The 17,177-nt window shown below is 33.2% G+C and overlaps 1 protein-coding gene across 1 annotated transcript; it reads right to left on the reverse strand.

The window, feature by feature from the left end:
• Nucleotides 1-8,002: 8,002 nt before the first annotated feature.
• On the reverse strand, nt 8,003-17,177 carry LOC141847903 (mitotic checkpoint protein BUB3.1-like). The gene is made up of 9 exons (XM_074736010.1): nt 16,960-17,177; nt 16,696-16,826; nt 10,824-10,906; nt 10,259-10,525; nt 9,303-9,378; nt 8,750-8,830; nt 8,583-8,661; nt 8,401-8,501; nt 8,003-8,292 (listed from the first exon to the last, which is right to left on the reverse strand). Exons 1-9 carry the CDS (start codon nt 17,080-17,082, stop codon nt 8,205-8,207), a joined length of 1,029 nt encoding a protein of 342 aa, XP_074592111.1. The 5' UTR covers nt 17,083-17,177; the 3' UTR covers nt 8,003-8,204.

Genomic DNA, 17,177 nt, shown 5'->3' on the forward strand with positions numbered 1-17,177 from the left:
TTTTATAAATTAAAGTAATTTTAATCAAATACTATAATAATTTTAATCAAAATTACTATAATAAAATCGGAATAGTTTTGATCAATTAATATTAAATAGTTCTAATTAATATTAAAATAATTTTAATTAATATTAAAGTAATTTTAATTAATATTAAAGTAGAAGTTAAGCGGTTTTAATTATAATAGTATTAAATTAATTTTTTTATAAAAAATAAGTTTACCCAAACCACATGATTCAACTCTCAACTACAATACTAAGAAAGATTAGTAGATTAACCAATAAACACAAGAGTCCAATGATCTAAATGCGTTGATCAAACCTTGGTTTGATTAACTATGAGGGCAAATTAAATCTGTTTCCAGAAAAATTTTTGTTCTGCAAGGATTTACTGGAACGGATTTCCTAGTGTTTCCCAACACCTCCATCTATCTTGCTAGGGTCGAGGCATCTCCTCATTCTTTGCAAGGGCCGGCGGCAAGAGAGGAAGAAGAAAGAAGAGAAGAAAGGGAAGAAGAAGAAAAAGGAGAGAAGACTTTCCTTGCTTGCCATTGGATTACAAGAAGAGTTTTGGTGGAATCATCTCGAAGGATCGTTGTCCACATAACGTTCGAGAAGAGGAGAGGACATACAGCAGAAGATCAAGGGGTCATCCACTCCTTCTAGACATCCCGAAGAAAAGGTGCAAATTTATTATTTCCGCTTTAAATAAATTGTTCCTTTTATCTTGGATCCTGTAAACCAAACACAAGAGCCCTATGATCTAAATGCGTCGATCAAACTTTGTTTAATTGACTATGAGGGCAACTTAAATCTGTTTCCGGAAAAAATTTTGTTCTGCAAGAATTCACCGGAACGGGTTTCCTAGTATTTCCCATCACATGATATATGTGTGTCAGTCTCCACTAAGCTGACTACATCACACCTAGCCCAAGCTAGCTTTCTTATCTTGTGGATTCAAGTTTTTTGTATATGTGTTCAAGAGTACCATACTCTTGACATGTGATGCTTTGCTAAAGATTTTCAGTAACAATTCTAACAAGCGATCGTAGGGTATACGTCTCCTTTCCAAGGAGTGGTGAATCCTCTGTGGGTTATTCAAACACTTTCGAGCATTTTGACTTATACTCAATCATCCCAGGTCCACACCTCCTCAGAGATGTTTGCTTAAAATGTCAAAGTATAAGCCTCCGTGATCAAGGTAACTTGAATACCGTAAGTCAAAGGAAACTCGCACTTAGGTTGTACTGAGATCTTCATTGACATATGTATAAAATCATATGAAGTCTCAAGACAAGTCACTTCAATGAACTAGTTACCTTTAACCGACATCCATATTTAACTCTCAATATCCAATGTTTCTAGCCAAGAAGAACAGCTGCTTGGCAAACCAAGGAGTTTAAACAGGTTAGTCTCAACAGAATCGATGACGTCTATGCTCATCAATTCCTTAATTAAGGATGATTTCAATACATTCATAATTGCACATGTAGAGATACTCACTAGTTGTGATCCAATCATAAATTCTCTCATGCTATAAATCGTATTACGAACATTTAGTAATTAAGTTTAAGATCCAATCAAATGCATAAAAAATATATACTCAAATAGTGAATTGTTATTTATTCAATAAATAGTATAACCGTAAGACGATTGTCTTAGGACGCCTCTTGAATATAACACGAATATAACACGAAGGTCGTATGGTTTGCTGTCAATATTAAGAAAAAATAACAAAATCTGTTAAACCAACATCCAATCTTTTAGCCTCAAGTTTGATTCATAACCAAACCAGGTTGGTTCAAAACCAACCACCTTTAATTAAAATCAAATTAATTTAATTTATAATTAAACCAAAGAGGGTTCACTTTGTTTTCAAAATACGTGGCCTATCTGCACTTTCTTTCTTGCAAAATATCTTTCATATTTACCGTTCATCTAGTCCAACTAAACTCAATATCTCTCAATCTGAGAATCTAATTCTCAAACTCATTTTATGTCTCTTGAAGAAACTCATAGTGCATGTGCCCTTATAGGTTCCCAATTTATGTTAATCATCTATAATTAACTATTAATTATAGATTGATCATGAGTGACACCTAGTAGTACATCATGACTCCCAATTAATCAAAAAATCACAATTGATTCTAGAACCACTTCTGAACCCTTCAGCAACTATAGTTAATCGTGTCTCTATTCCTTTCACTATCTATACCCACTTAGTTCAGGACATGATCTATGTATCAGTCCTCACTAAGCTGATTATGTTACACCTAACCCAAATTGTAGTTCGTTATCCTGCAGATTTAAGTTACTCAAAATAACTATCCAAGAGGATCATCCTCTTGACATGTTATTGCTTTAGCCAAAGACTTACAAGTAATAATCCTGACAAGTGGTCATAGGCTATACGTCTCCTAATTAAAGGAGTGATGAATCCTCTATTGGCTACTCAAACACCTTCGGGCACTTCAACTTGTACCAATCATCCTGAGTCCACACCTCTGTAGAGACTCTTACTTTAAATGTCAAAGTATATGTCTCTATGATTACGATGACTTAAATACCTCAAGTTGAAAGAAACTTGCACTCAAGTTGCAACGAGATCTTCATAGACATTCATAGAACCATATGAAATCTCATGACAGATCACTTCCAATGAACTAGTTATCTTTAACCAACATCCATATGTTAACTCTCAATATTCTAGTGTTTCTAGTCAGTGAGGATTGGCTACTTGGTAAAATCAAGGAGTCTAACATATGTTAATATCACATAATTAATGATGTTCAATCTCATCAATTTATCGACTAAGGAATATTTCAATATGTATATAATTACACATGTAGAGATATCCACTAATTATGATCAAATCATAATTTCTCTCCTGCTATGCATTATATTGTTGACATTAGTAATTGAGTTTAAGATCAAATCAAATACATAAAAAATGTATACTCAAATAGTGATTTTATTTATCTAATAAATAATATAATATCTAAGATAATTATCTTAGGACACCTCTCGAATATAATAGGGGGTACGATGATGCTAGCAACATGTGTGGTGCTTTTAATAGATTACAAGTTTTATTTTTTAAAGATTGTCCCTATGTGTATTATGTGCATTGCTTTGCCCATCGACTCCGACTAGCGTTAATTGCAGTTGCTAAAAATGAGATCTCTATTTGGCTTTTCTTTTCGAATATAACAACCATTGTCAATCTTGTTACATCTTCTTTCAAACACAATATCGAGTTACAATCTGTTCAAGTTAATGAAATTACATGTTGTATTATTGTTGATGAGATTGGTACTTTACATTGAGCAGGAACTACTTGTTGAAACTCTCCTTTTGATTCTATTTGCAACTTAATAAATATGTATGGTGTAACTATTAATATGTTTGAAAGCATCATCATTGATGGTTCCTCTACTTCGATGTGTGGGGAAGTTGGTAGTTTTTTAATAGTGATGAAGTCTTTTGATTTCATTTTTATTTCACATTTGATGTATAAAATTATGGGGATCATAAATTTACTTTATCGTGTCTTGCAACAAAAATATCTTGATATCATAAATGCAATGGATCTGGTCACATGACTAAAGCACTTCTCTTGACATTGAGAAATGATGATTTTGATATTATTCGTTCGCATGTCAAATCATTTTACACAAGATTGAATGTCGATATACCAGAGATGAGTGCTCGTTATAATCATTTTAGTCGTTCATGCAGACAAAAGGATACCATCACAGTTGAGCATCATTTTCATTATAATATGTTTAATGCTATAATATCAATCAATTTTTAGTTCAAAGAGTTAAATTCTAGATTTAGTGATGAGATAATAGAACTTCTTATGCTTAGCTCTACTTTGGACTCAACTTAGCTTAAGAGACTCAGAACAATCATGCACACCATTTTTCTACTTCCATCTGCATATTCTCCTTGTCATTACATCTAATAAGTTTTCTACAGTGACTCTGAGTCTAAATATATCTTAAATTATTAGCTAGGAGTCATTCCCAACGGTGTTCAAAAGATTTTTAAAATTTCAGCACCGTAGTGATTCTGGTCTTCAAATAACAATACCATAATGGTGCTTATACTCGAAAACTATCACCATCATTTTGTGACATCAACAAAATATTATGATTCTATTTTTCGAATAACAGCACTCCTATGGTGTTACTCTTTAAAACCAACACCAAAGCAATTTTTTATTTTTTATTTTCTTTTTTTAATTTAATTTAATTTTTTTCTCTTGTAATTAGCTATTAAAAAAGATTAAGAAAATAATAATGATAATGTTTATTAATGTTCCTTTAATTTATACTTTTTTTATTAATCTTCTTTTAAATTTTTAGATTTTTAATTTTTTGTTAAAATTCTAAAATTAAAAATATATATAGATAAATTAGAAGATTATCATGAGTTTAATGATATAAATGTTTTTAAAAAATAAAATTTTAAAAATCATTAATGATATCAAAAGAGGGAGGAGGATCGGGAGCAACGGTGCAAGTGCCGGAGAGCCCTAGAAAGCTCCAAGTGGAGAGGGAGTTGGAGAGCAGCCGCCTGATAATCAGATACGAAAAATTAAGGAGAAGATGAAGCCGAAACTATCGAAAGTGGAGGAAGCGGAGGAGGAAGGCGTAGATTATGCGGATAAGGAGCTAGGGGGAATTCAGATCATATGTGCGGCATCTGCTTTTCCGATTCCGGGAGGTCGATCCGCCATCGAATCAATAGCTGCGACCACTATTTTTTCTGCATCAGGGAGTGGGTTTAAATAGTTATAGTGTTTTTGATAACTTTTATTTTTTTTTTTATTTTAAATCCGTTTAAAAATCTCAATTAAGACTTTTTCCTTTCTTTAATTTTGGATCTATTTAATCAATTGTTCAGTTGATGTTTGAAAGAAATTATTAATGAATAATATTTTTTTGATAATGTTATTTATTTTACTTTCTTTTATTATTCTTTCAAATCAATATATTTTAGAAGATTATTTTCGACGTTTGCAGTTGATTAACGGAATCAATACTGTCCGCAGGATAATTGTTATCCCGTTCAACGTCAGTTGGTACTAAAGCTCTTAGTTATCATAGATGGTTACTGTGGTCATGATCATAGTTGTAATTGATACGTTCCGACTGAGAAAGTCTTGCACTATGATTATAGCACCCGAGACAATATACTTGAAGATCTATAGAAACAAGTCACAAAGTTATCCCATGTCTAACGTGCAAGATTATAAAGATCATAAGTTCCTTTATTTTTTTTATAAAAAAATCATTAATTTTCAATTGATGAAAAATGTCGAAACGCAAATTTGGTTTCGAGAGATTCGGGATCAATCACCCCGTCAACTATAACTTTGAGAGAATGTCGGCTCCGTAGCATCTCTACATCTCCCTTCCTCTCGCGGCGGCGAAAATAACTATGAAGATGCGGACCTCAACAACATCGAGTATGACTAGTCCTACTCTCCCAATCGTCCGATCACAGGAGGTAACGAGACGACGATAAGATTGAAATATTTGGTGATTTAGTATATGATGATGATGAAGCGGTTAATGTGGATTCAGAGGAGAAGGGTCGCGCCCTACACCTCGAGCATCAATCGGTTCTTGAATCCGTCACTGACTTTAGCAACATCGATGTCGTCCTAGAGAAAGCCATAGAAATCGATCACATACATTCCTTTGATAACCACTCTGTTAATGTCCTAATCAATATAGACTCTAGCATGGGCATGGATGAAATGATGAAAGAAAAGCACCAAAATATCAATCGAGTATTCATGGTGAAGGATTTAAAGTCAAAAGAATTTGTTGAAAGTATAACAGTAGAAAATCATAGAAGAATTCTAGATGAGAAGTGGTTAAAGAGAAGCTTTAAGGAATCCGACACCTTAGCTGCTGCCAAAGAAATTCATTTTCAATCAAATCTATCTGCTACATTCACCAAGCCATCATTCCTTGTTGGAGTATTAGAAAATGTAAAAACGATGATCCTGCCAAGTAGGAGAGATCTGAGCAATTTCTCAAAGATAAGTACAAAGGAGGCTTGCGATCTACAGAACCTTCATGCATTATGTCAGAGGATGATCGTTCTTGAGAGATGTTGGACTTTGAAGCTGCAGCTATGCTAGTACCTTTACATGATATGACTTTGCCATCTTCTTTTGACGCAGTAATAAACCTCTACAAAGTTGAGAAGTCTTAAACTATTGGTGCTGATGATATATATACGCAGGTTATTGACGCAAATGATCAGAAGATTGAAGCTGATGAAACAATCAACTTAGTTGAAATAGAGTCTGTTGATGGAATTGATATCTGCGAAATTGATTTTCAACTTCTCAAATTTAGAAATAAAATTGCATTTGGATCATCAAGGATTTTTAAAATCCAACAGTTACTAGTAAATTTTATCGAGTTAATATCAGAAAATCTTTCTACGGACTACCATATGATATTGTTTTAAACTCAAGGATAAGTTCTTTTCAACCTAGGGGTGATTGATGTAAGAGAATCCAAAGATTTTTATCACTATTTTTGATAATTTTTATTTTAAATCCATTTAAAAATTTTAAAATTTGGAATCCATTAAGATTTCTTTGCCTTTTAGGATTTTAGATCTAAGTAATTATTCGGTTGTTATTTGAAAGAAGTTGTTGATGAATAATATTTTTTGATAATATAGTTTATTTTTTTATCTTGTATTTTTTTTAAATTAATAAATTTTAAAAGATTATTTTTGACATTTGCAGTCAATCAACAAAATCAATACTATCCATAAGATAATCGTTATCCCATCCAACATCACTCCATTATCAATGTAGCTTTGAATCCATCTGCTGTGCTCCTGTGCGCAACGTCTGGGTGGTCGATGTCCCTGTCCGGAATCAGGTGAGTAAGATTTTTGACTTTTAATTGGTTTTGGTAGCATTGCATTTATTTTCGATGTTAACATTATTTTGGTCGGAGGTTTAACCTAGCTCCCGATCCATATGCAGTTTTTGCTCCTGCAAAAGACTACTGCTGGCTGGTTTGTGGTTTATGTGATTTGGGTTTTCATATAAATTACTTGTGGGAGATCCTATACCTCAGGGTAATTGGTACTGCCCTGATTGCACTATTTGTAAGGATTGGCATTGGAGATCGTCATGACTCTTGTCCTCAAAACCTACCACCGGAAACATAATTTCAGACACCAACCAGAGTACAAGTACGATAGATGATCCAAAATCTATCAGTAAAGCCTGGGAAATGATGGCACTGGCTTAGTTGAACAATCAAATCAAATCAAAGAAGAACAGACCTCTTGTTTAGTATTTGACTCTTGGACATAACTGAAACAGATCTAGGGTATTCTTGTCTAGTATAAGATGATGACACAAAAGTCGAAACTTGATGTTCTTGTGTATTTTTGACAAACTATATATTGCATGATCTGAAATTTCGTAGCTGCATCAGTATATGATTTTTTTTAATTATCATTTATTCTCATCATCCTGATTAGTGTTCTAGACTACAGACGAACACAAACTAACCACCCGGCTTCCCACAATAATAATTTTACCAGCTGAAAAAAATCATCATTAATTAGAAAGATTAATTACAAAGAAGTTGATTAAAAATTTTAACCAAAATAACATTAAAAATAAAATTAAACAAAAAAATCAGCTTAATTTATAGAATTAGAAGAAATAAATCAACTACAACTTTAAAAAATACTAAGGCCTTAAAAAACAAAAAAAAATCACACATTAAATTAAAAGATATTCATGCCAAATTAAGAGTTATAAATCTTCAACATATAAAATATAATAATTACTAAAATCAATTAAAATTTAAAATTTAAAAAATACGGTGATTCTTAATTTGCATTACTAACCATATCTATTCGTTGTTCCCCAACCATCCTGAAGCAGCATTGCATCAAAAAACAGGACAAAAGAAAACAAAGGAATATGGTTTCATGAGGAGGTCGAAAAAATATACTAATAATAACAATAAAAATAAAAAAGAATGAAAATCAAATAGTACAACTTTGATCATTTTGCTGGATAATTCTTAATTGCAGGACTACGATTGGAGGCAGAATCCCTGGTACTAGATTTTCATCGCTTAAAAAAGCATAGAACAAAGGGTTTGTAATCACCAGCTGCTGCAGGAGTTGAGGCATCCAGACTACGGAGGTGGAACGGGCAAAGCCTTGGGTTTTGGCCTTACTTCAACTTCGTTTACGTTTCGAACAAAGATGGCATCAGGCTCATGTCTACCACATTCAGAAACTCAGTTTAAGATCAAAACAAGAAAATAGTCCAAAACATTCACTTATGACCTGTGTTGAGAAATATAAAAAAAAAAAATCTGATAAACTTACAGTATGTCGCCTTCCTCATATGTGTAGCTTGAGGCTACAGCAAGCAGCCGGCCGTCTCTGCTGAAGGATAATGCAGCAATGCTAGTTGGGTATTTTGAATACTGGATAATAAACACAGTCAGTGCCTAACTTCTTAGTACACAATATCAAATTTGCCTTTTTTAATTATACCAAAACAGTACCTGATAAAGTCTTTTCTTATTATTGCCATCCCACACATTAACATAACCGTCACACCCGCCAGTAGCAAACGTGCCATATCTTAAGAAAACAAAACCACAAAATAAAATTGATAATATAATTGCTTAAACTTTATCATTGGTCTATTAGAAGAGTCTAGAGATATTACATTGGATGGAATGCCATTGCATTAACAGGATAAACAGTATCCCTTCCAGCTTCAGATTTCCGGTGACACTTGAATGCATACCTGAATTATGATTGATGAGAAAGAGGGTCACGGATAAAGATGACATAGTATCAACTTTAGCCATAAGAGTCAATACATTAAATCTCATCATAAACAGTAAACAAGTTAATTCTTGAGTATAAAACCTCAAAGCCTGAATTCTTAGATTAGAGAACAAAATTAGTGTAGTATGAAAGATATCGTGTTCCCATTGTTGATTGACTGCAGTATGAACCAATGATGGTGTTGCCGTTTTTTCTTTCTGAAAAAACTATTGTCCAACATGGTTAAACTCTAGTTTCTCAAAAAGAAGTTAAGCATGCAGCAAGGAAGCAGATGCATGTGTATATTTGTGACTATCAAGCTGTAATCAAGCTACAAACCATAAATATTTAGATTGTATTTTCAATAGAAATTGTCTGTGAAGTATTTTCATCTAGTTTAGAATAATGATGGACACAGATACACAGTGGTAGTTCACTGCAGAACGTACTTCTTAGCTTGTGCAGCTTCAGACAGATCAAAGAACTCCATTGCTACTCGACCTTCAATAGAACTGAGAGCAAAGCCTGCAATAAAAACATCAAATATTACAATGTACACCTCAAAAATAGCCAATCAAAAATTTACAGTATTACAAGTGACACCATAATTTCTTGGGTCAAACTGAGATCACTTTATTCAACAAAAAAGAAAGCAATGAAAAAAACTGTTCTCTCTCTCTAGTGATCAAGAATAATTGGAGGTTCAGACTCATGGTTTCATCGCATCACTTTTGGAGGGAGATGTCAAGAAGTCTGCAATGGTAGTGATTCACAAAATCTATCCACCTCAACCTTCTACTGGTAACAGAAAACAAATTACACTAAATAGACAACAACATACAGCCAAAATTATTTACTACATATAAATAATATGTTTTAGATAGTAGAAGTGTGTGTTCACTGATGGATGGATAGGACTATAGGAGTAGGATGAGGATTGAAAAAGATGGGAAGCAAAGTTGATTCACTTATTTAATTAAAACAAATGTGAAGAAAGGATAAATGAACAGGATGACCAGGAGGAAATTTCCTACGTCATTATGCCCAAATTCAGGCAGACGTAGAAAGACCATAGTTGAGTGGTCAGAAATCAATCCAATCTTGACAATTAAAAAAAATCTTGTTTACTCTTGGTCTTGTTTCCTCCTAGTAAACAACATAAAAATTCTATTTTTCCTCACCTCCCCCATCCTTTCTATCCATCTTATCATCCCTACTCTCCAAAAACCCCTCCCACTTAATGAACAGCAGCAGAATTGAATCTTCCTAAATGCAATTGTGCAGTTAGACAAAAGAAGTAAACTTCTCAACGAACTCAGCAGACTTACGGTTACTTGGGAATGCTTCATTTTCTTTTAGTATTTAACACAAGCTAATAAAGATCAGTGAATAATAATGAATTCACCTGTGCCATTTGGGTAACAACGAACAGATCTGGTTTGATATTTCAATGATGATTCCCTTCGTTGTTCTGGTTGGGACATATTGCGCAAATCATACACATTCACATGCCTTCCAGCAGTAGCAACTACTAAACGGTAACCTACAAGAGAGAGGGAATAAACTCTCTCTGGTTGCAGGTATGTTCCAACAAGTGCACGATCTGAGCTGTTAGCACCTCTAGGATCCCAGCATTTCAATGTCTTGTCCCAACTTCCAGTAATAACTTGACCTAAGAAGATTCAAATAACAAGACCAATAATCAATTTAAGGGCATCTGCTCATAGTGATTTATATGACATTCTTTAGAGAATAATATCTTCCAAACATGTCTTAGTACACAAGGTCACTGACAACCAAACTAAGACCTTGCAATAAGGCTTGTGAAAGTAACAAAAAGTGGATACAGAAAAACACATTTAGCACATATAAAATGAAACATAAGTATTCTAAACTTTCTTTCAATCTTCCAAGGCCAAGTAGTAGAAATATATTATATAAGCTACTAGTAACTTGGAATAAAAGGCTACCTGCTGCATAAGAGTATTCCACACATCGAACAGGAGCATCATGACGTCCTAAAAAATCCTCCTTGCCAGAACCAAAGACATACCTGATGTATAAGTCCAGAAAGAAAAATTAACTCAGGTAGTTCAAAAATCTATGTATTATTACTGGCAGGATAGCTAAACTATGTTCATTATGTAATTGAATTAGGCATTGAGACACAGTGATAAAAACATACAAACCACTCAGTTGGATAAGAAACAAGGAACTGATATTGGCAGTTCTGGGGCATTCAAAAGAACCAGACTAAACCAGCTGACATGGGGGATGGTTCTTGAACATCATATTGACTCCAAATCATTAACCAACCATTTTCATAATGCCAATTGCCCACATGTTTGTAATCAGTTTTTCTTTTTATTGCAATCAACTTGTATTATCATATTTTTCATTTGCAAGAAAAAAAGATCAGATTTTTCAAGATCTAATAACTCTAGTCACAGAACCTTTCAGGCTTCTACACTCTAGTCTCACCACCAATCTACTCTTTCTTTAAACAAAAGTAGTATAAAACACAACTGAGATGATAAGGGAGTCAGCAATCGAGGGGCAAACCAACAAGGAGATGACAGTTTATGGCAACGGTAGCAAGTCATTGTAGCTCATTTGGTTGTAGTGAAGATGTATGAGACCTTGCATAATGGTGGAGCACAGAATGACTTGGGAGGGACTATGCTAGGAAGATCAGAGAGAAAAGATTGAGAATGGAGGAGGTTTTAAGGAGAAAATTGAAAAGGAGAGAAAAACCGTACAAGAGGGAGTGAGGAAGAAGGAAAGAGGAGAAGAGAGGAGAGGAAAACTTGGAAAAGGACAATTTAATAAGAATTATTTTTTATTTCAACACAATACACAAATATTGCTTACAAGTATATTTTACTCTGGAAAAATACTGAACTGCCTCTATTGCATAAAATAACACATAATCCTCGATACATCAGTATGCTCCTCTTTCTAGCCCCTTTCAACAACCTAACTGAACATTGGTAATCTCACCTTCAACTCATTGCAAAGAAGCACATGATTTTTTCCCCCATCTCATATGAAACATAAACAACCAGTTGAATTTTTATTGCCTTCAACAGCATGGAGTCTCTACCCTATAAACAAGAAGTCACAGTCCATTTTCTAACATCATACAATTCCAACGACAAAGGTGTGACTGGTTTGTTACCACAATGACCATTGTTATCACAATACCACAACGGCAACTGCAATCTTATGATAGACATGTAATTAGTGACACATAAACTAATGCGATTCATATTTTAATCATATAGCAAAACAATATCTGAAATAAACAATTAACATATCCTTATCAAATAAGTCAAATTTATAACATAATATTGTAATAACTGCCTATTACTGTTGCCAATTAGAGTTGATAATATCTAATTATAAATAGACAGATAATTCAATAAATATATTAAGTAATCTACTAAACTATTGATTAATTGTTTCATCCAATAAAAATTTATCTAATAACTTATAAAATACTAATTTTCCTAAAAATTAACATAATATTCCCTAATAAAAAAACTTCCCATGTCAACCCCGACTGAGATGAAAAAGGTTGAGAATTGTGTTAGGCCAAGATAGCCAAGTCTAAATCTGTCCAATCCTGTGCATATGAACCTTAACCTTATTTTTCATGAGGCTAGGTCACCACATACCTGTGACACACACGGGGCCTTGCATCGCTCAAGTACCTTAATCCTCAAAAAATAGGCTACGAGGTTGCTCAAAATGATCATATCAATGCCTAAATGTGATGCAAAACAATCAAGGATTCAGGTTAATAGCTTAGAATATAGAAAAATTTGGAGCAAAGACTATAATTTATTTATATTCCATGATTAATAGAAAAAAAATGGATAGAAGAAAAGGATAGAAAAATAGGTAATTCAGGTTTTAGGACTTAATATAAATGGAAAATTTATAAATTAAATGGAATGGGTATTATGTATGTCAGATAGGGATTATAAGGATAAAGCTGTTAAAATTAAAAATCTTAAGATAAAATCATTGTGCTAAAGTTATGTTAGGAAATGAAATAATAAATCTTGGCAGATAACATCGGCACTCAAATGTGAAGGAAAATAAATAAGGGTTTTAGCATTGTTGCAGACTAATGTGAATAAAGAAGCTAGTCAATGATTATAGAATTAGTTAGCTAGCACCTTGGAAAATAGGGACACTCTTGGAGACAAGACTATAATTTGTATGCAAGCCATGATTAAGAGAAAAAATAATAGATTTTGCTTATTGAATAGAACGGATTGGAGAAAAGGCCATAGAAATAGGTAATTGAGGTTTTACAATTTTAATATAATAGAGAAATTAAAAAATGGATTAGGTATAAAATAGACAAGGATTATAACTTAAGGTTGTACAAATTCAACGGGCTTGAGATAGAATCCTAAAGTTGAAGTTAGGAATTAAGATATTAAATATTACACTTTGAGGAAACTTAAATGGACATGTAGGGAGAGTTTGTGGAGAATATAGAAGTAAACATGGAGGTTATCAGTTTGGTCAAAGAGATAAAGATGGAATACAATTTAATATTTTGTTGTGTTCCTATGGTAAAATGATTTTTAATATTCACTTTAAAAAATTGATGAACCTTTCATTACTTTTAAGAGTGTCAATAATAAGAGTCCAATTAATTCTTTTTCTATCTAGGAAGGTAGGCAAAATTATGTCTAAAAATTGCAATGGAATACGTAGGGCACGCTTCACTAACCAACACCAACTAATGGATTCAATATAGGTATTACAAAATATAAGAGGAAAAATTATAATTAATTTTAAACGAATCAAATGGTAGAATTTGAAGGAAAATAATATAAAACTTCTCAAACATAAAAATGATGGAAGAAGTTTGGAATGAAGATGTTATTTAGATTATATTGGCAAATAAGATCACTAATGTAGTTAAATTCATCCTTGGAGAGTCTCAAGGTAAAAATAAATCATACAAAGAGAACTGGTGATGGTATAAAAAGGTGCAAAAGACTATTAGTTTAAAAATTCATGTTTTAAAGATTGGAAAGATTCTAAATATCAAGAAAATTTCAATAGGTAAAAGTAGCTAAAATTGAGGCAAAAAAGTTATAACCTTACAAGTAAGAATGGGGAGAAAAGATATTTATTGCATTGCAAAAACTAAAGAAAGGAAGCATAGAGACTTACTAATGTTAGATGCATAAAATATGAAGTTGAAAGTCCCTCGATAATGCAATAAGCGAGAGATGGTAAAATCACATTTATAAGCTGTTTAATGAGGATTCTACGAATAATTCTACAAAAATTATGAGCCATAGATTTGTGCATAATATTATATCAAGTGAGGTTAAAGAAGCTTTAACTAAATGACTGTAGATAAAATTGTAGGTCCGAATGATATTCCTAAGTTTAGAAGAGTTTAGGAGAAAAGGTAAAATTTAGTTAATTAAGTTATCAAATCCTAAGTTAAGAAGATGCTCAAAGAAAAGGGAAAAGTGTTTGGGTACCTATTAATGAAAATAAAGGTGATATACTATGTTGTTTGAATTATGGAGGTATCAAGTAGATAAGGTTAGACTTTGAGAAAGAGTTATCCATAGGAGAATATGAGAGAGAAGACAATTATTTTGGAAAATCAATTTGATTTTAGAAGTTCTCCCATAGATGTTATTTATTCAATGATAAAAAGGGGCAGCTCGGTGCATGAACCTTCTGCCAATGCGGGATCCCGAGGAAGGACCTATTATACACAGTCTTATCCTGCTTTACAAGAAGTTATTTTCAAGACTTGAACCCGTAACCTCTAGGTCATACGGTAACAACTTTACCGTTGCACCAAGGCTCCCCTTCTTATTTATTCAATGATACAATAGAAAATTTAGAGAAAGGAAAATGATTTGCATATGGTTTTATTTATGTAGAAAAGCTTATAATAATGTAAATTTTCATATTACATTTATGAACTCAAATTTTCTCATAGCATCCACTTTAGAAGCATTTATATTTTTCACATCTACTTTATTTGGTCATATTGTGAGAAAAGTTAATTGCAATGCTTTTTTTGTTTAAGTTTTTGGCACAAGTTCAATTTTTAAATTAGAGGATATGCTAATTTGTTAGGAGAAATTTAAGCCATTAGAGGATATACTAACTTGCTAGGAGAAATTTAAGCATTCATCTTTTGTATGTTGACTTTGTTTTGGATACATCTTCACCATTACAACCTTCACACCATATGATTTCAATGAGCATTTGGACAATATTCTCAATCTACAACAACCTCAATGTTTTCTTATTCATTTGAAAGGATAACTAAAAAGGAATATCACAAAGTAAAAGTGCAAAAGGATGAACAAAGTGCAACCATTTCTTGGTTATTAGAAGAGGCATCCAAAGAAAAAGAATAATTAGCAAACATTGCTAAACTATATTAATAAAGTCATTGTTCCCTATGCTTAAATGGGAAGAACTAAGAAAAGGAGTCAACAACTTGCCTAGAGTCAAGTTCTCCTTAGTGGGGTAAAGTAGTCAGGATTTTCAAGCCCTATTTAAAATATCAAATTTTCAAAGTTGTCTAAGTGTTTAAACTTTTTATTATTTGTTATATTTTTAAGAAAATAGATTTTGAATTTTTAGAAGTTGTTTAGCTTTTTAAAAATAAAAAATCAACTATGATTTTTATTGAGAAGAATAAGTCTTATTGTCGTTTATAAAACGGGGTTAATATCTCATGTATTAAGACGGTATTTAGTTAATAAAGAAATGTCCTTTCAATTCTCTATGTGAGATTAAAATTTCTTTGTGTGAAACAGTTATCTCCATTTTACTCCATCAATTTTGCCCCAATGTTTCTGTGTGATTCAAGGGTTCAATTGGGTATTGCATTAAAATCTAGTGTAATGATAAAGCTACAAGTTCATATGCTCTAAATAGCATTGTGCATCAACTTTCTATGATATTACAAGAAAATGAGGCCTAAATATACAATTAATTAAATATATAACCTATAGCACTCACAATGTGAGATTAGCTTGGCCACAAAAAATGCAAGTACTATCAGACCCATTGGCTAAGAAGCCTCTAAAAGATTTAGAATTACTCAAAGGCTAAGAAATATAAAGAGTCACAAGGAGTGTAACTATGAAACTCCAACTAACAGCAAAATAATCTGAAATAAGGTAACAAACACTAATTTGTAATTCCAAATACTTGCATCAACTTTGTTTGTTGGAAATCTATTTTTAGAACTAACAGGACCTAAGTCTTCTCATAAGAACGAGTCTTTTGTAGTGTAACAATAAGACCAGATAAAACCAATAATTTTGTATTTCAACTCCCCTATTTTTCATTAGAATTTTGAATTGAAACTGAGGTAAATAGATAAAGTTAGTCCTAGAGATAAAGACAGGTAGTTTCATTGGAGAGGATCGAGATGAATAGGGAATTGGAAAGCTGAAACTATTTGGGTCCAGCATCTATTCCTATCACTCAGTTCTGTTCAAAATGTAAGCAGGCATAACATTCCAAAAACAATCATTGTTAGCCCAATCTCAACAGTAAACTTAATATTAATTCTAAATAGATACTTACCAGTCATCGCTGAAGAAAAACCACTAAACTTCCTTCAGAAAAATCTACGAATTCAACAATCTAAACATTTTTTTTACCTAGTCCTAAAATCATTAGCGTTGAATTTATAACAAGTTCACTAACTACTGAAAACAATGGAACACTAAGCAATTTCTATCAGTTATATGTAAGCATTAGTGTTTCAAGACTAAACAAGCACCAAAAAATATTCAAAAGCAATCAGAGAATCTCCCTACATACCTTCTCACGGTATGATCAGCACTGACACTGAACCCCGATGAATCATCATGGAAGCAGCAATCAAGGACGGGACCAGCATGCAAGAACTCCGCCTTAAGAGAGTTCTCACCGACATCATAAAGACGAAGAGTCTGAAGAAAAGGGTACCAATCAATCATGCTAATTCTAGACGGAGAATAGTCAAACCTTAGACGCGATTAGGGTTTTTCTTTATGTTGGTGGGAGCGGAGGAATGGGAATCGCAGGTGAGTTGCGTATACTGACCTTATCCCACGAGGACACGAGGAGGAGGTCGCTGTGGTTGGAGAAGCGCAGGTTAGAGATGCCATCGGAGGGAGGCTGGGAGAGCTCGCGGCCGCCGGTCGGCGTAGTGGTGGCGGTGCTCATGTCGGCCGGCGCCACCAGAAGAGAGATAGTTCACGGATCTGGTGAAAGTACGGCCGCAAATCGAGGAGGGAAAGGACGCGACCGTTCGCCGGAGC

This window comes from Curcuma longa, chromosome 16 (genome assembly GCF_044706935.1).
Source record: "Curcuma longa cultivar G26 ecotype Majalengka, Jawa Barat chromosome 16, ITB_CL_G26_1.1, whole genome shotgun sequence".
Taxonomy (NCBI): Eukaryota; Viridiplantae; Streptophyta; class Magnoliopsida; order Zingiberales; family Zingiberaceae; genus Curcuma; species Curcuma longa.